The sequence below is a fragment of the Oryzias melastigma genome, linkage group LG14 (genome assembly GCF_002922805.2).
Source record: "Oryzias melastigma strain HK-1 linkage group LG14, ASM292280v2, whole genome shotgun sequence".
In the NCBI taxonomy this organism is placed as follows: domain Eukaryota; kingdom Metazoa; phylum Chordata; class Actinopteri; order Beloniformes; family Adrianichthyidae; genus Oryzias; species Oryzias melastigma.
Window position 1 is genome coordinate 8,683,541 of NC_050525.1, and position 20,970 is coordinate 8,704,510.

A 20,970-nucleotide genomic window follows, 5' to 3' on the forward strand; every position below is an offset into this window, starting at 1 on the left:
AGGCGATTAAAATTTTTAATCGCGATTAATCACATTGTCCAGAGTTAACTCGCAATTAATCGCAAATTAATATGTGGCCTTTTTTTAGGAAAAAAATGTGTGCTTCGTGGAATTTAGCAGTTCTACATTAATTATGAAAACAAGAATGACAAAATTAATAGTTTTCATCAGAAATACTTTATTTTGTAACATTGTATTGAGATAAACTTTCTTAACAATAAAAGGCTGTAACATAAAATGCCTAACAAAAGCCCAAGTGCAAGTGAAGGGCATTTTAAATTCAAAACTTCAATCAACGTTCAGTAAAATAAAATAAAAAACATCAAAAATAACATTTCCATAACACTTTCATGTTCATTTTTTGTCAGGACCAAATCTTTTCCTCCTCTGCTGAACTACAGTAATAAATGAAATAGAGATTTATCATTTCCAATGAACTTTTGTTTTTTAAAACATTAAAGACTGAGAAAAGCGGGATACACTGTGGATAGTTTGACAGTCTGTTACTGCCGCCGCGTTCTCTGGCTGCAGCTCGATGCAGCGACGTGTCCAGCGGAGCTCACGCCATGAATATGCCGGCAGACAGACCGCTATGCTGGGGTTGGATCACGCTTAAACCTCCAGAACTTTGGGATATTTTGCATATTTTCGCGCAGCAAAAGAGGGACGGGCCACACACTCAAAGCTGAGATTTATCTACAAATCTACAAATATCTACAAATAACTGGCGTTATTTAAACTACATTTAAAACGTCCTGCGGTGCGCTTGCTGTTCGGAACGTCGGGGGTCCGCAGCTCTCGGGACGCAGCGCCGGACACGAACCGGTACCACCAGACGTGGTACTGGACGCAAACCGGAGCCGGGTTAGGGTGCAGGAGCTCTCCGCGTCCTGGCGCCGGGCCGGTTCTAGATAGCAACTCGGTGGTCTAGTGAGAGCAGCCGGTGAGTTAGAGGGGATGAGGGACGCCTGCGCACGGTATGGAAAGGCACGTATGAGAAACTCCGCGATTAATGCGTCAAAAAAATTGTCGGCGTCATGCACATGTCAAGTTAACGCATAATTAACGCGACAAATCTGACAGCCGTAGCTAATATTAATTTTGTCTCAATGCAACACAACACAGACATAAATAAGTGTAAATCAGGGTTTAGTCTTTAAAAGAAATAAATATTGTGGCTATTCTAATAATCACATTATGTGATTACCTAAATAAGAAGTTGCATTTTTAGTATCTCTTATAGCTGATAAAATGCAATAAATCGAAATTTCTGTCTTTGAAGAACTGAACACAAGTTTTACTGTTTCTATAAGTTTGTTTCAAGTACATCCCATCAGGGGTCGCCACACTAATCAGCTTTTGCTGGTTCGCATTGGTGGTTTGGCAGAGAGTTTTAGACCGCGTGTCCTTCCTGATGCATTCCTGTACGACACATTCCCCATGGAGGGTCTTGCCTAAGGACTCACACTGGATTAAGATCATTTCCTTCTACGTTTATTTATGCTGTACCCATGATTTCACCACAGTCAGTTGAATTCCAGGACACTCTTGTGTGTAACTGAATGTTATACTGTATAACTGAATACATACATTATTTCAAAAGTTGGTGTCTTTGGCTTTTTGGTTGAAAGAAGAAACTCTTTCCACGGTGGAACTTTACTATCTACATGTTTTCAAGAAGTCTTTCATTTAGAAAGCTGAGGCAGGACTTTCATTGTCATCAACAGCAGAAAGAAAGCAGGGAAAGTTTTTGAGAAGTTTTACAAGATAACACCAGCAAAATACCAAGAGCCATGTAAAAGATTCAGAGCAGTAAACAGATGTATTCAAGTGTGTAAATGGAGCATTAGTTCCCTGAGAGATTCTTAATGAGGCTGTAATGAGCTGTTGGTTTGGTGACGGCTTTACTTAAATCAGCACACCGTTTCAATACTTTCAATAGTGAAAAGTTTCACAATAGTTTCACAAGTTCTTAGCCTAATTTTAAAACTATTTTCACTCAAATCCCATATTCAAATACAAATGAGCAAAGAGGATTTAGAAATGATGGAAAGAACTAAATTTTTGAGCTTCATGGTGCAGAAATGTGAGCTGGTCCAGGACGCCACAGCTGTTAATTTTAAAATTAGTTTTTCAATGTATAAATTCTTGCTTTGCATCCTTTGGATTTCTATGAGTGACGTACGTTTTCTTTTATTGAGTTAAATGAGCTAGTTTGGTTGAGTTATGTTTACTCTGTAGCTACTTTTGGGTTAATTCTTGAGATCATCCATGTTTTTTTACCTTTTTCATTCCCAGAATCTCATTGTTTTGTTGTTATTCCTTTCGGCATTTATTCCCCTGGTTTCTTGACATAAGTTCAGGCCTTCTTTTTTTAAAGTATACATTTGGTTTCACCAACTTCTCGTTTGTTGACCCAAAATCTGGCAACACTTCTACATTGTCAATTGAAGTCATAGGTGATCAAAAATCCAGTTTGAAACAATGATTATACACTTTGAGCTCACTTTAAAAAAAAAAAAGAAAAAAAAACAAATCTACCTGTAATACCAAATATACATCAAAACATGCTGCACAGGGATAAACCGTTTCATACCCAAACTAACAGAGTTAACTATAGTAATCCAAACACTCTTTTATTGCCAAACTATTGTTGGTTTGAGTATCTTGTACCTTTGGTTCCCAATTGAGTATGAAATAGCTTAAGGCCTAATCTGATTTCAGCATGAATCATACAATGACACATCATTGACCTGCATGGTGGGAACTGAAAAAAATACATTTAAACTCTATTTTTAAGAGGTATGTTTTGTTTAAAGGTGAGGACGACAAATTCAGATTGTGCATGTACCTTGTGCTGGGGGCTTAATTGAGCATGCATGTCTTTGAACAAGGACAGCATGATTGATACAGAATCCAGGAGTTCACCTTAAAAATTTCAACAGCACCAACTTTCTGCAAAGACCTTGAACCAGCCGGCTTTCTGAATTCCGAGCATACAGGCTTTTGCAGAGCGTCTCTTATCTCATAGCCTGGCAGAAAATGTGCAGTCCTGGGGAGATCAGGCCATCACTGATGTCTTGTCAAAACAAGATTCCGCGCAGCACATGTGACAACCTGAGTCGCTTCAAATCAGTGCAGACCTGTCAAATCCAACTATAAAAGCAGGTACATAAGCCGGATCAGCGCATGCATGTCAATGAGATGTGACTTGGAGAAAGGAAAGAGAAACGACGGAAACAAAAGACATGAAAGAGAGCAAAACACATCCACCAACTTGGAGATGAGCATCAAGATCATAACCTACATTCTGCAGACCTCGGTGACAGTCTACAGAAATTCTCTTTGGCCAACTTTGAAGTACATCTCGCTCCACACGAGGTTCTGGCCTGGATGTTCTGTTAGCTTCCTTCCGGTTGGGATACAGGACAGTGAAGGCAGAGCCTGGCCCCTCAGGGTGAGCAAGACATTTCTGGGACACTTGATGTTGCAGAGATGGGTAATTGGACCACTGCATGTACACAACATAAAAGTATGACATGCCTTGGGTGCAGGGGGCTCTGTCAAAGAATCTCAGCTTTAATGGTCTCTCAAAGCTCTTGAGCTCGACAATTTCATGCTAGCAGCATGTACCTCGGAGCAACCATGTCAGTCAGTTGATCTCATTGGCCCACAGAGAAAAGTCTCTCTAACTGCAGGGTGGGCTGCCATTAAAATTCGGCTCAGATTCTTCCTTTCCTCAGAGGGCATAACCCAGTGACCTCTGCGAACTAGCGAGTCAAAATGCTAATTTCCTTCTGCTCAGGTTGTAAACTTTAATGTTTGACAAATTGAGGTAGTTGGGGAAAATAAGGAAATCACAGACAACAAATAAAACTATCAGCAATATAATCAAGAAGTGCAGTGATGGACAAAGTCAAGCTGTCCTCAAGCTCTAAAACATCTCATAAATATAAACCACACAATCATTTATTTAGAACCAGCTTTCAAAGTCACTTTTTATTCAAACTTTTCAAAATATTTGTTCTTTTTTTGTCTATTGAGTGATAAAACAAACCATTGAGTTATACAAGGCAAATGCACTAAAGGATTTAAACAAATTTAACCCTTTAAATGTCCCGCTGTCCATCTGCTTCTCCCTTGGAATTAAAGTCTGTAGAAATCTTTGAAATGTCTCTAAAAATACATTTACTTTGGTGCTAACGTCTCCTCCAGCTTTTAAAATACCTCCAGGATTAGCAGTTTTCTCCTCTTTGAACTGACCTACAAAAACGCTCCTTTGTTTTGTTTACTGCAGTACATCTTGCTCGGAGCCTTTCCCACTCTGCACTCATCTGCCACTGCAGGCGCAGAACTCCCTTTCAAGTAAAACAAATCTTACAACTACCGAAGACGTGTTTTCATCAGCCGAGACCAAGAACATCTGAGATACACTTCTAAAAAAATAACTTCAGCTCTGTTTTACATGAATCTGCAGTCAAGAAAAAAGATTAAGTACAATTTCTTTATCCGTCAGACGATAGTATGCAGACACCGTGTGAAGTAACAAACTGCAAACCTTTATTAGAATAATTTGTCGAACTGCTGCTGGTGGAAACAGTTTAAAGTAATGATTTATGAGACTGCTACTTAAATAGATTTTATCACAATCTTCTTTATGATTTTCTCAAGTTCATTTCGGTTTATGAGCACACTTACATAAAGATCTTCTAATATCACCCCACAACGTTTCAGCTTGAGCTACAATACATGCACTAGTTCATTTAGCATCATAGCTATTGAGATTGTTGATGTCTTAACTATCTTTTTCTTTAATTGATGACTTGGCTTTAAATAATAATGGATTTGATTTATCTGTAACTAATTAAAAGAAACAAAGCCTACAAATGAAGACTGCCAAGGCCAAACCCCAAACTAAAATAACAAAACCCAGAAGTGTAAAACTGCCGAAGATTAAGAGGGGAAAGAACGAAACAAAAGGTTGGAGTTACTAGTATTTATTGGAAATGCTAGCTTTTGTTTGAGTGGCTAGCGTTCCTTGTGTGGGACTAAACGATCCTCTTAGTATAAAAACTTCTTCGGGGAATGAAGTTTTAGTTTGCGTACTGGGTGTTACGGTGTTGTCAGTATTTGTTTTTTTCCTTTTTGTCCTGTTTTTCTGTGTATTTATTTCTGTCAGAGTGGGAGATCTGTGTTTTTGTGGATCTTTGTGTGTCTGTCTGTTTATTAATTTCAGGTGCAGCGCTTGAAGGGTGTGACTCCAATTGGTCCAAGTTGATGGAGGGAGTCTTAAAAAGCTCAGTGTGGACCTCCAGCCCACGAGAAGGGAACTTTGTTTCAACATGTCTCCACTGCAGCTTAGTGTTCTTCGCTACCTGTTTTGTTGTTTGTGTTGCTCTTTATAGTTTTCTTTGAGGTTTTAGTTTGGTGTTATAAGATAAGATAAGATAGTCCTTTATTCGTCCCATGGTGGGGAAATTTCAGCGTTACATCAGCATATGACCACAACCATAACACAGATGCTCAAAACGCTTACAATGTAGAGTAGAACCTAAATTTTACACAATTCTATCTACTATTTAAATATCAAAGGAGACATGCAAAAGACTTGACCTATTTCTATTTCACAATGAGTCCATAATTATGAATGTTGATAAATTATCATTTGAATTGAAAAAAATGTGATTTCCGTAAACCTTTGCAGTATCTAAACGGATTTTTAAATAGTAGAAAATTAACAAAAAAGACAGAACATGAAGCAAGAATCATTGAAACCATTCTCGGAAATCTATGATAAACCTTGTGTGTGCTGCATTGTGAGCACTAAGGTAGGAATCTCTGCCCACTGCAAAGATCATACTCACAAAAGAAAGCAAAAAGATCTTCTTTGAGGAAATTTTGTTTTCCTTCCAAGAAAAACAATCTTACCAACAAAGTTTTTCAACAGGAAAAATCCTCCTAGTGTAAGAAAACATGTCTTTGTGACTAGAATTTGCTTTCTTAAAATACAATTTCTTAGAAATCCCATTTTTCTTATCCAGATTTTTGCAGTACATATTTAGAGAGATTTGTTCAAAATTTTAACATTTGCTGACTTATTTCTAGGGGGCTTGTTTTTGCAGTGCACTCTGCAGCCTGTGTGTGTGCTGGTGATGCCCCACCAATTTACATGAGCACAAAAGATGTCTCTCTTTGTCTCCATTAAAAGGTCTTCGCCTCCTCCTCCAAACAACGACTGCAGATATTTGTGCGTCAAGTTGTCCTATTTCTTCACCTGCCTTTGAAATGTGCTAAATATAGACACAAACCAGCATTCACATTTCATGAATCCCGTAGCAATTGATCTATTTGTATCTATCCCCCCTCAGTTTTTGTGTTCTACCCAAAAACGTCCATAGTGCGTATTTGCAACAGTTACAAGTAAAATGGATAGAGAATATCACTTTGTCTGGTTCATACAGGCAATCCAGCTAGTAAATCAAAGGCTGCACTGTATGTGCATCAAAAAATACAAAAATAAAATATGTTTTTTTTTTTTTTGTGTGTGTGAATCGTGGGTGACATGCTGACGACAGCTCTAGGATGACGCCATGAAATGGGCGGCACCCTCAAGGAGCAAAAGGCGGGCCTCATAGATCGAGTCATTTTACTTCCAGGTATGAAAAGAGTTCACAAAATAACTAATATTTCATGAATAATGTTTTTTAGTGTTCCAGATCTGATCATATATACAGACATAGTTCACTCTGAAAGAAAAGCACGGTATGGCCCCTTTAAAGAAATATATTTTACCAATTCATTTTAACAAATATTTCCAGCTTATTTCCCCTATATATCACGTCCATACAAACTCAGATGGATGTATTGGGTCCAATTCAAGGTTAAGTGCTTTGCTTGCTCAATGACACATGAGCATTTACTGTTAGGGTCATAAGGTTGTAAACTGTCATGTGTGACTGCGGTTGCATTTTTCTATTTTAGGATGAGCTAATTTTTTTGCTATACAAGATTTTCAAATGAAAGGCGAATGTACTTTCATTTTTCTAGTAACCTGCTTCATCTCCCTGTTTATGGCACGTAAAACCATTACAATAACTATTCTGACAAATAAAATGCAAAGCACCCTCGCACACACACGACCCTTCAGAAGGTGTTTGAACACAGAGGTGAGTGTGTCCATTTAAACCTTTTATTTATGTCCGGGGTGAAGGACCACTTCTTACTGCACTTTTTAATGATTGGTTTTGCCATAAAACATCAGGATTTTATGGACACCATGACAGCGCACGCATTCATCATGAGTTAAGAGAGGAACCTCGAACAGACACCCTTTTCTGCAGGAAGGACATGTGCTAGCACTCACATTTAGCTAGATATGTACATCCTATCCACTTCAAAAGGTTCATTTTTATTTGGCTATTTACTATGGATGTAAAGTATAATTTCTGAGTTTTTATTTCACTTAATAAAAGCCTTTACAATACTTTATCCTTTTTATATAGGCTGGGACATGTCATGGTTGAAGTTCTTGTTAATGGTTTAATTTCCTCCTCTGGTGACTCTGGTTCTGAGCAGTGGTGACTTTATTTTCTGTCCGGTTTCCTTCTGAATTCTCAGAACTGACAGCGCACCGACAGCTGAATGGCAAATCCGCCCAAATTAGCGAACTGCATGGCAGCAGCTCGATGCATTCGGACATGTAGGGATAATGAAGAGAGCATGCTGAAGTCGTAATGGGCGGGAAAAGTGGTTTTGGTGAAGGTGGCATGGCTGTTGACAGAACACTATATAGATTCATGCTTGAATGTTGTTTACTCCTAATTATGACTCTGCCGCCTCCATGCCTCAGGAGGAATCTGGGCTCATGTTGTGTCCATTTCCTGAAATATCACCTGCTGAATAAGTAAGGGATAATGACTGATGAGGTGTTCATCTGCAAAGTCAATTAACTTCTGATAATTACCACCTCAAGGGGTATTATCCCAGTCATACCATGGTGATCTACAATATATATGTATATACATTTATATATACACACACAACTGCTCACAAAAATTAAACGAGCACTTTAAAGAAACCCATTAGATACATCTGATCTCAACATGAAGTTGGATATCTATACAAATAACGACAGGGCAGTGTCTTAGGAACAAAAGGATGCCAAGTCTTTCAATGGAAGTAAAAGTTTTCAGCCTACAGAGGCTCAATTGTGTAGACACCATCAAATCAGAGTGAAATGAAGATGTGGCAGGTTGGTCCATTTATTCCAAAACTTACTTTCTGCAACTCAAAATGCTTTTCAGTATCTTGTGTGGCCTCCACGAGACAACGTGGCAGCATGCTCCTAATGAGACGACAGATGGTGTCTTGTGGCATTTCCTCCCAGATCTGTGTGAGGGCATCCCTGAGCTGTTGTACAGTCTGAGGAGCAACCTGGCGGCGCCTAATGGACCCAAACATAATGTCCCAGAGATGTTCTATTGGGTTTAAGTCAGGGGATGGTGAAGGCCATTCAATTGTTTCAATTCCTTCATCCTCCAGGTACTGCCTGCATACTCTTGACACGTGAGGCCGGGCATTGTCGTGCATTAGGAGGAAACCAGGACCTACTGCACCAGCGTAGGGTCTGACAATGGGTTCAAGGATTTCATCTGGATACCTTATGGCAGTCAGAGCACCATTTCCTAGGCAGTAGAGGTCTGTGCGTCCCTCCATGGATATGCCTCCCCAGACCATCACTGACCCACCACCAAACCTGTCATGTTGAACCCCGTTGCAGGCAGTATAACGTTCTCCTTGTCTTCTCCAGACTCTTTCACATCTATCACAGGTACTCAGGGTGAACCTGCTCTCATCTGTGAAAAGTACAGGACACCAGTGGCGGACTTGCCAATTCTGGTGTTCTTGAGCAAATGCCAGTGGAGCTCCACGGTGCTGGGCAGTGAGCACAGGGCCCACTACAGGACGTGGGGCCCTCAGGCCACCTTCATGAAGTCTGTTCCTGATTGTTTGGGTAGAGACATTCACACCAGTGGCCCTCTGGAGGTCATTCTGTAGGACACAAGCAGTGCTCAGCCTGTTCCAGCTTGCACAAAGGAGCAGGTATGGGTCCTGCTGAGGGGTTGAGGACCTTCTACGGCCCTGTCCAGCTCTCCCAGAATAACCACCAGTCTCCTGAAATCTCCTCCATGTTCTGGAGATTGTGCCGGGAGACACATTAAACCTTCTTGCTGCAGCACGTGTGGATGTGCCATCCTGGAGAAGTTGGACAAACTGTGCAACTTCTGTAGGGTTAAGGAATCGCCTCATACTGCCAGTAGAGATAATTATCAAGCCAAAATCAGCACGAGTGGAAAACCAGCCAAAAAAGATCAAGAGGGAGAAACTTGAAATGACCTCCACATGTAACACCAGTCCTGTTTGGAGGGTTTTCTAATTGTTGCCACTGAAGTGCACCTGTTGTTAATTCCATGAACACCAATACAGCTGAAATTGATTAACGAGGCCATCAGCTGATTAACCAACAAGAAAATTATCAGACAGGATTAATTCAATTCATGCCACAGCAGAGCAAAGTGGTTTATAATCTAAACAAATTATATACATTTAATTTGTTCCCAGTAGCCTTTTAATTATCACGATTATGGCCCTGTGTTGTTTTTAAAGACATTTTTGCAGCACAAGTTCATCAGAAATTTGCCTCTGAGTTGTGGGCAGGACTGCTGGTGCAGAAGTAATCCTAGAATGAGATCTCTCTATTCCTTTGTTTACACTCTCTCCCACTAGCTTACAGCCCCACACAATCCCAAAATGACATTAGTGTAGCAGAAACATGAAGACGTACTACTTGTCATGAATCAGTCCCCTGTGTCCCTCTCTGGCCATCAGCGGGATCCATCACCTGAGTACTAGCACTTCCTGGGTCTCCACACTACACTTCCCATCAAGCCCTGCTGTCTCTCCCAGAAGCCCCACAGCCTTTTTCCATCTGCAATCACTCCCAGCAGTATTTAGTCAGTCTTCTTAGTGCCACTCTGCCGGCATCATTGAGTGTTTGTATCCTTACCTGATGTTCTGTTTTATCTGACCCTATTTTGTCTTTGACACTGATTGTTTGCCGCCTGCCCCGACCCTCGCCTGGACCCTGACCACTCCGGTTGTTCTCTGTTGCTCTCATGCTTGTGTTTGACCTCTACCTGCCTGACCCTGATTTAGCTTTGTGAACTTTTAGCTGTGCTTCACTCCTGTTCTCCTGTCTGTGTGACACTATTTGTCTGCAAGTGGATGCTTCAGAATGGCAGCGGAGCAAAAAGACTTTGGTCCGCCCATGGTAGGTGTAGCATCACACACCTGAGCTTTTTCAACTTCTCACCCATTGCAATTTGAATAAAGAAATACTCAAACACAGTTTTAATCTTAAATTATATTAAATCTGTCCTCCATAATGAGAAAAATGTGACAAGAACATGTTCAAAACATAATTTTCATTGGAGTGAGTCTTTAAGTGACAGCAAGCATTATTTCAGAGGGAAAGTGAACTGCTTACTGCTGGTTTTTCTTTCATTCATTCATTCATTCATTCATCTTCCTGTCCGCTTTTTCCCTTTTGGGGTCGCGGGGGTGCTGGAGCCTATCCCGGCTACTGATGGGCAAAGGCGGGGTTTACCCTGGACAGGTCGCCAGTCTGTCGCAGGGCCGTTTTCCTTTCATTAATTAATAATACAATTATTTTTAACACATATTTACTCAGTATCAATCAATAGGGTAGACAAAACAGAAAGACAGACAACAAACTCTTTAAAATTAAAGACAAGCATTGGCGTTGATGTTAAAGGTTGATGTGATAAGTTATGTTCCAAGTTTCTGTTGTTCTGGTTAGCAAATGGCGTTAAGGCCACTGCAATAACAGAAACGCTCAGGCTATGTGACCGGTGCTTTCTTTTTTTAGGTGTCTATTATCACTTTTCAATGGACACCTCACAGCCAATCAGATTTGAGGATTCTCCTGGACCGTTTTTTAATTACCTCAAATATGCTATAGTGCAAAAAGAACAGAAAGGTCCACAATAATCTGTAAATACCACCTTCTGGTCTTCCCTCTAAACTCTACAAAACGTGGCTGGTTTATTCTATATTTTTGCCAAAAACAAAACGTAAAGGAAAAGAGCAGGTGAATTCCTGTCTTGATATTTGTTGCATAAATCTGTAACGCAACGGAATGATACAATAAACTGACACACGCTGCACTGCAATCCACAGGCTGAGTCTTTATCTTGTTTCACAGAGCCAGGCCCTCTTAGGCTAAAGCCTGCTTATCCTTGGAGACTAGACTTCAGGACTTTTGGAAATCTTGAAAGGAAATTCTCAAAGTATGCAATCTTTATGTAAATATGCAGCACGAGGAACGTCCTGTAAGCTGAAGCTAAAAAAAGCTTCACCTGAGGTATAATCAGAGCTGGATGAAGCAATGCAGACATTCATTCTGCATATACTGAGTACAGCTGGGTTTGAAAAAATATAAATTCAAATTAGCAATTTATAAAATCCAAGGAACTTTGATATTATTCCTTAAAATCAGTGGCAGAAAATGGTTTTGCTGTTACTTTTTAGTGTAAATAGTTTTTATAAGACAAGATGGATTTGAAATGTAAACCTTAAACTAAAAAGGATAAATGAGCTTGAATATAACCTGCATTGAACAGAATTGGAAGCGGGCCCGTAAACGGATCACATGACAGCAGGTGCAGAGGACACCTCACTATATCCACAGATCTGCCAACAGCATCACAAGAGAGTTTCTTTTTTTTCCTTTTGATTCATGATGCTGCCAAACGGAGCGTGCACGAGCTGGACCAGATTGAGAACCGAGCACCAAGAGACCCCAAAAGTGATACATTCTGAAGCAGATAAAGCAATGTCCTAATAATAAGAAAAAAAAAAAGGTTCTCTCTCAAAACAAGATAAGACGTCTGCTCTTTAACTGCCATATTCACTATGTTCACCAGCTAGTCCCTGTCAGTTAGTGTGGAGCCTGAGGTGGGCTGTGGTTTTGAAGTTTTTACATTGAAAGTCTTTGGCTGTAAAGAGTGAACTCTGGAAACATTAAAGGATTTATAGTCTGACGCAAGTGAAAATGAAGTAAAAAAGAAAGATATGTCTGCAATATTGAGTATCACTGCTCCTACAGGACGAAGCAGGAAAGCTGCAACCCGCTACTGGTTCTTCTTTGATTAGAAGCTCAAGTGGAGAGTAACACAGTCTAAAACAAGTGTGTCAAACTTATTTTAGTTCAGGGGCCAAAGTCAACCCGCCTGATCTCAAGTGGGCTGGACCAGTAACATAATAACAAAATAACCTATGGTCAACTTGTTATCTGTAGCTTTGTTTTTGTTTTGTCTCACAGGGAAAAATACCTCAAACAACGTAGTAGCCAAATTACTTATTATTATTATTATGTTTTTGAAAACAGGATTTTGGCAATTGTGGTGTCACACTTGATAATTTTATAGCAACTTAACAGCTGTGAGGCTGGGAAAGAAGCTTAGTGTATCTTATGATTTTTTAAGAACTTTATTAAATTGAGGCACTTAACCCAGACGCTGCACACGCTGGCAAAGAAATGCTGTTTATTTCTTGATCTCTTGTTATGCTGGTATTTATTTTTCTTTGGAAAAGAATTCCGCCACTTTCCTAGTGGCAGAATTGGGCACTGCAGTCATTTTGTTAAATGACCATAACTTGCCACAAGAATGGGCTAGAAACTTGCTTTTTTTCTCAAAAATCTGGGTTAACCCTTGTGCTATCCTAGGTATGTTGACGTTGGGAGAGGGGTCATCTGGACCCCACAAGGCAGTGCACTAAACTTTTTTTTTTCAATGATTTTTGATTTTCACTGGTGTCTGTGGCAGACATGAAATCCTGTCCACCTTCATCCACATTTTTCATAGGATGGATAACAGATCAGTGTAAGGCTTGGGTCATCTGGACCTCAAAAGATAGCACAAGGGTTAAATCATCTGGCAGGCTGGACATGGCCCACAGGCTGTATGTTTGACACCGCTGGTCTGAAACATCAAGAACGATCCTTTAGTTTGATAGGACATGTTTCATCTTTTTGGGGTTTTCTGAAATGTTCTCATTTAGTTAAAAACATGTGTCTAAAATAAATGTTTCCATTCAAATCAACTTTTAACAATGATCCAGAAAAGGGTTAGAAAGCACAATTATAATTTCATTACAGCAGATTTATAGTAAGAAAAGTGATGCATGAAAGAACAACCTTCCATTTGTAAAATGAAATGTTTCATTAGGGTTGGAAAATGAATTTTTCGTTTCCTAATTAGGCTATCTTCTAAGATGTTTACTGATGTTATACGTTTGCATTTTATCAAATCAAACCCAAAAAGAAAATATTTTACCACAAGATTAGTCTTTGTAGGAGCCAGTTAAATGTATTTAGATAAATGATGACTATTTTTTATTTATTTGTTGCTCGATTTTGTCTTAGACATGTTAGTAGAAGAACTGTAAGTGTTAGATTTATAACTTTTTTTTTACTGATAGACACAGTGGGCGGCAGACATGTAATGTGTTTGCGTGGTGTGACTGGATACAAACCCCTTGCACCTGAGAGCGACAGTTTTTTGACCATCGTGAATGTTTTGCATCTTCTAATCATGGGCTTACATGATAAATGAATGACTAAAAGAAACCAAAGAAGAAGATTGTTTTCATCAGAATTGTTGTATTTTAAACTTTATGATGACATATTAAACAACTTATATGACTGGTCTGAACGGGTTTGTTTTTTGTGTTGCTGCCTTAAGTTTAGCTTCTTTTGGTGATTTGTCGAGCTTTTCAAAATGTTTTGTTTGTGAAGAACCAATAAAGTGTTTTTTCATTAGGTTAATTTTGTGAAAAACCTATTTTCTCTATTGCTTCAATATTTCTGTTTCATGCACACAACTACTAGATGTATGGTTATCAGGAACCAGACATTTCTCTACCAAGTTTGATAAAAACAATAGTTTTAGGTCATGTATAATTTGCCTGTATAAGCGCTTTTTTTAATTTGTTTTTCTTTCTTTTTTATTTGAAGAGAACTTGTTGCTTCTAATCCATCTGAAAGGCGTATAAAAGCACTGCTAACCAGTTTGAGCCATCCTCAGTCGCTTTCAGGACAGATGTTAGTCTTCCAGATGTGGAATTCTTTGAAAGACAAAAACTCTTCAGATATATACAATGTGTCCAAGAATGCGCTGAATGTGTATTTCACACCGGACTGTTGTGAGAGGCTTAGTGCAAAATATCAAAGCATATAAATACCTGGAATCATTCAAGAACGCAGGTTATTGAACGGGATTTTAGCATTTGTTAACATAGGATTGTCGCTACCTGATACTAGCGCATGTCCACAACCTACAGGCTTGCTGTGAAATCCCATGAACCTTGCTCCAGTTTTTTTTTCTTTCACATCCTTATATATATAAATATATAAACAATATATATAAAGAACTTGGTGACTCTTCCATGAATTAAAAAAGGGATGCTATCCATACGACACTACCAAATCAGAGTACCTGATGCTGAGGCCGGCACAGGTGTTAAACTATTAGAACTTCCTGTCACTTAGTCGAAAAAAAATGTAGCCAAATGCAATCCTAGATAAAAAAATATTAAAAAAAGACAGTTGTGAGCACCTTCATAAAGACTGTCAGCTCAGGTGTGACTTAACACCCAGCCAAGACGGACAGACAGGAAGGATTCGGAAGAAACAACTGCTTCACTCTGTCAATCCGGAAACAGCTACAAGACAGTCCATCATTTTAAGCCAAGAAAGATTATTCCCCTGACATGGCTGCTCCTTCACCCCGAGGCTGTTTGACTGCTCTAAATGCAATGTGAACAAATTTAACCTGCACTGTGCTCAGCTGCTCTTCAACTCCATTTCATGAAAAACACCTATTGTTGCATAGCACCTGTTATTAGCAAGAGAGAGATCCAGAAGGTTGACACCGTAGCAGCATTAATGTTTTTTTTGTGAGATAGTTTTTGGGGATTTTTCAAACCAGGTTATGAAACTTTTCCAGCTTCACTGCATTTGACATGACTGTGACAAAGAGGATTTCCATTCCATCTACAGCAGGAAATAGTGAGGAAGAAGAGTTTACAGTTGTGTGAATGAATTTAAGTTACATTCTGATCATTTATTGATCTATTGCAAAATCCTTCCCAGTGGTCTTTAATTATGATTATGTCATTATAGCCCAAATCGAAAAAAAATGTTGCTTTTAATCCATCGTTCATTAGGAATTCCCCTTAAGCCATATACACACCGGGCGTTCAAGAACGCAATAAACCTGTGTTTTTGAACATGTTTTCAGATATGGTGTTCTCAGGTCTGTTGTTACCTGATACTAGTGCATGTACACACAGTTGGAATTGGTTTGTTTTCCTTCACAGCTTTAATTTGATACAAGACAGATTTGGTGTCATATAATTCCAAACAGGCACAACCTCTCCATGATCACTTTTCAAGTATTTGGCACTTCCATGTTCTGAGAAAGACCCCATCCTTACATCGCTCCCAAATCCATGTCCATGATTAGTCAAAGTTCAGCTGGTTTAACTTTCAGTCTACGACATTCTACATAGAGCCCAAAACAGACTTAAAAACTTGCACAACAGCAAATGTTAAGGTAAAAATCGCTCATGTGGGTGCTTTCATGGACTTTTTATCGGAAGCGGTCGCTCAAACTTGCTTTTCTGAGACCGGTGTCAACATATCAGAGTTGTGGCCGTGAATGTTGGCGTGGAGCAGGTCTGCTCCAAATTTCACCTCACGGTTGCTGAGAGATCTCTGTTCTCCTGCTAGCTTACGCCCTAACTTGACATTAGCGGAACAACAAAACTCCCGAGTGATATTGGGGCTATCCAGCTGTACAGTTTGAAGGCAGATGCCAGCTGAGACGAGGAAAACAAAGATGTTCATTCTTGGATTTATTTGTCTGTAAGTGAATGCATCACAAGGAGCTTATGGCGCACCCAGCACATTTTCTTACATCTGTCTGTTTAAATTGATGTGCTACAGCCCATTTATGGGTACTTTCTGATTGTGACCCTCAAAAGAACCGACAAGGACGATCAAGTGGTTGAAGTGCGAAAATCCCCAATTAATAGCACTAAAATAACTGAGCAGCATGAATCAGTGAAGTTCAGTTTTTCACTTCTCCTAAGTGTTAGTTGTGCAGTTATTCAGCGCTAAAGAAACCACATTTTTGACAGCATGATTCACATGTGTGAAGGCTGTGGGGAGAAAGAATACTCACCATGTCCGTGTCTGACACCGGCCCGAAACTTGTCACGTAGATGTTTGTCCTCACTTCTGTCACAGTTTCTGTAACACACAACAACAGAGAGTAATTAGACAGAAACACTGTTTTTTTAATGAGCTTGGTAGTAGATTCAAGAAAACAGATCTTCTTTTTACAACATTAGGAACATTGAATACGCAAAACACTGTTTTTGTATCTTTTAAGACAACAAGTCAAAACAAATGAATTAATGTTAAAGTCCAGGGCTTCATAAAAACCAAAATCAATTGAAAATATTATGTAATTCTTAAGTATCTTTTACATTTTCTTATAATAGAGTTGTTTCAGAGTTTTAATTGATGTACAGCAGGTCAAAAGTATTTGAAAGTCGCTGATTCTGCAACTTGCCCCACTTAAAAAGCTGATTTTGGTCTGTAATATTCATCAGTGATAGACTGCAACTGACTTAATCTAAAACATAGAATTCAGTAAAACTACATCAGGATTTTTAAGAAGCTCTCCTATCCTCCAGTCATAACCTCTCCACCATGACTCCAAAGAGCTGTCGAAGGACACCAGGGGCAAGAATGTAGACCTGAACATGACTGGGATTAACCAATCTACTATAAACAAGAAGTTTGATGAGAAGACATCAACTGTTGGGGCAATTATTAGAAAATAAAAGAATTATAAGATCACTGACTATATCCCTCATCCTGGAGCTCCATGAAAGATCTCACCTGGTGGAAACTAATGATCTTGAGAGCAAATGAGGAAATAGCCCAGAAATACACAATGAAGCTGGTCAATGAACTGAAGAGAGCTGGAACCACAGTAACAAAGGTTATTATAGTAACACAAAACATCATATTCAAATCCAGCAGTTCTTTAAAGGTCCCCCATGTTCAAAACAACACATTGCCAGACCCATTTAAAGTTCTCTAGGGACCATCTGGAGGATCCAGAGAAGGATTAGGGGAAGGTCATCTGATCAGATGAAATTTGGTATAAATGTCCCTTGCCAAGAGACTCACTGTGAAGCATGGGGGTGGAAACATCATGGTGTGGGGCTGCTTTCTTGCACAGAGGAGAGGACGACTGATTTGTGTTAAGATGGACAGGGCCATGTGTGGAGAGATTTTGGAGAGAAATCTCCTTTCCTCAGATAGAACATTGAGGATGAAACATGTCTGAATCTTCAGAATTCCAATAATCCCAAACACATCACCTGGGTAATGAAGGGGTGTCTACATAAAAAGGACTTCAAGGTTCTGGAGTGACCTTGCAAGTGTCTGGACCTCAGTCTATTACAGAATCTGTGGAGGGACTTGGACGTTTTTTAGCAGCAACCCCAAAACATCACAACTCTTGAGAAGATCTGCATGGAGGAATGGACCAAAAAAGGAGCTGCAGTCCAAACCCGATGAAGACCTAAAGGGAACCTTTGACCTCTGTCACTGATAACCAGGGTTCCATTATAAAGTATTGAGGTGAACTTGAGTTATTGAGGAAATACTTTCTTCACCTTCATACATTAAATCCTTAAAAAATAAATAATGTGATTCTGCTTTTGTATTCTGTTTATTACCGTTAAAAAGTGATAAGCTGGACATCACAGAACAAACTCATCTTTTTCAGTAGGACAAACTGCAAAGTCTGTATACTTTAAGGATTTTTAAGTTAAGAGACGAACAAATCAAAAAATACTATCTTATATGGCAGAATATGCCTGTGAAATATTTATTGTGTTCTCAGCAGCTTCAAATATGCATTAAAACTGTGTCTGCACTAATCTCCTTTTATCCATACATGACCTCTTTGTTCAGCAGGAAGAAAAAAGATGCTGCTGCAAAAGTACTGGACATTCTCTGAAATGCAAACTTCAGCAGTCCTGACTCGTGGTAATAACAACAATCACTTCAAGGATACGACTCAGGAGGGGGTTATTGTACCCCGACCTCAATTCACAACGTTGCAATGAGCAACTTCGCAGATGTTTCTGACTTTCTTTTTTTGCTTTGTTTGTTGGAGTGTGTGAAAGTACCCATTTGTTTGGCTTTAACTTGCTCATTAAAGCATAAAATCTGGTTCGAGGCTTGGCTTGAGTGCTTGTCTTTAGAGGGAAAACATCTCTTTTGACCCAGATTATATTTTGGTTAGCTTGCTCCAAAAACATTTAACAGTCCCTCCAGAGCTAATGATTTAGGAACAAAATGCTGCAGCTCAGCATTCGCCATGTTGTCTGTGTTTATTTTTATTCTAGTCATATAATGGCTGCAACATGTTCTGTGTCGTTATTGTTTTCCTTTAATTATAATTACATGTATCATTGCACACAGATACAAAACAAGCTCCGTAATAGCCTTTCTTCCCTTCATCATTACAGCATATGGATGACTCTGGTTACTGTAACAACAGTCAAATTCATCATTATAGAGAGTTAGCCAGGACTTTTAATATGGTTTTAATTACGCCATGTGGAGGGGTTGTTGCCGAACGCTTCACGGATTATTTTAACGCGGCATTAAATAGGGCATGATGGGAGAGCGGTGACAGATAAAAACTTGCCCTCTTCAGTGTGGGCTGAATCAGCTCCTCTGGGGCAGTTCTGTAAAGCAGCCTCTTGGGCTGCTGGCGAGACAAATTGCTCCTCCCGCTGGAGCAGCAACACGAGATAGATGAGGCTTTTTTCTGAACGAGAATGGATCCTCACCCATAACTGTGTCCCAGATCTAAGCGACCACCCACAGGTGAAGTTTCTAATCCTTTAGCGGAGGCCCCCGCCGAGAGGAAAAAGGAAAGATCTCTTTTCACATTAATCATTCCTGTGGCATAAAATGGCTCGTACAAATATGCGATTATCACAACACAAAGTCAGCAGTTTGCATGTTAGACAGAGTCTGAGGGGGAAAATGAGCCGGCTTGTTTCTGTTTATAACAATGCAGCAGAGCATGGAGCAGCGGTGATATGTTGTAGAAAAGAAAATGGTATTTTCCTGTCCAGCCTTCTGTCTCAGATTGTTTGACTGAGCCAATACTCAACACCACAACGTGCCTGTGAGCTGTAAACAACAGCAAGCAGCAGTTCAAATCTTTTATATCCATCGCAAAACTTTAATCAAATTTAAATTAAAGGGCAGTCTTCTCTTAAATGGCTGTTAAAATAAAGTGCTTGTAAGTTTAATGAATGTTAAAGGGCTGGAGAATCACATTAAAGTGGATTATAAAAGCTTTTCTTTTTGCTTTTGTCTTTTTCTTTAAGATTGATATCAGTTAATCAGCCTCCTTCCTTTGCTTTTTTAAAATGTATTTTAGCATATTTTTTTTATTCTTCAATCCTTTGAAAAATGAAACTTCCTCCAATTTCTTCCTGTATCTGTCAACTCAATTAAAGTAAATCCTCCCTTCTTGGCCTTTTCCTCCAAACTCAAATATTTTTTTCATTTTTTATACTGTAAAGATCATTTTAGCTGATTCACAGGATGCAGAATAAGATTTTACTCTTACTGGGGGTGTAAAACTATAACATTACTCATTATTAATTACATACAAATAAATATCTTATTTATTTTTTCATACTTTAAATTTATTTTTAATCTATGATTTATTATGTAAGGCAGGGATGGAAACTCCAGTGTTTGCATGATTTCCAGATATCTAAGTCCTATTTATGACTGATTACCTGGTTCAGGTGTATTCACCCTAATCTCTGACTACTAAAAAACTATCTAGTGCGGCACTATATAGTTCCCTGGATTTTAAAAGCAATTAGGACATCATGCTGACTACTTTTCTTTCGCTTTTCTAAACCCTGGATATGATGTAATTTATTTCATAAAGTGAAAAACAAATCAATATGAACATTTCATGATGTCTATTTATGACTCTGCTGTGTTCTGATGATTAAAATGTGAATAGTTTATTAAAAAAAAACATTAAAACACATTTTTTTTGCAATATATTGTGGTTCATATTCATTCGCTAATGTGCTAATTTTTTGTAAAGATTTCTGGGAAATAACACTGAACTTGATTTTGGAATTGTAGATTTGGACACCATGGTGGACGCACTATATAGTGAACTATGAAGTGAGTAGTGAAAGAATTCAGACATAACCAAAGTCTAAAAGCTTCAACTCCTCCAGTGTCTCCTCCTCATATCTCCATCAGATTCTCTTCCCTCGTTGTTCTGCTGCATCACTGTCTTCAAAATGATCAAATTCACCAAACAAGTCAAAGAAAACTATGACATCACTAGTCTTTTCTTTTGATTAATTGTGAAATAACATACATAATAACTAATTAATAGTTCAAAAATGTATCTCATGACAGCACTAATTTTTGCATCGCCATAATTTATTTTAAGACGTTCAGATCTGTATTATCAAATTATTAGAGGACAACATTTTTGGTAAAAATGTATATCATTAAACAAAAACTTAACAAATCAGCATTCATAGGTACCTTCTCTGGTTTCTTCATAAATTAATCTAAAATACTTTCTCCCCTTTTAAACCATAAAACTCATTTTATTCTAAGGGAACCTTAAATTACGCTCCAATACTTACAATTTCAAGATTATTATTATTTTTTTTAATATGCACAATAATAAACAATATGTGTGTTGGTAGACAGACTCCACATATGTCATCCATTAG

The 20,970-nt window shown here is 38.8% G+C and overlaps 1 protein-coding gene across 1 annotated transcript in view; it reads right to left on the minus strand.

Moving 5' to 3' along the window:
- The window catches only part of gabra3 (gamma-aminobutyric acid type A receptor subunit alpha3), a gene marked incomplete in the record, with an annotated part of 167,556 nt that overhangs the window by 46,871 nt on the left and 99,715 nt on the right, over positions 1 to 20,970 (minus strand). The window contains 1 exon segment of the mRNA XM_024266048.2: positions 16,329 to 16,396. Coding sequence (XP_024121816.1) covers positions 16,329 to 16,396 — 68 coding nt within the window.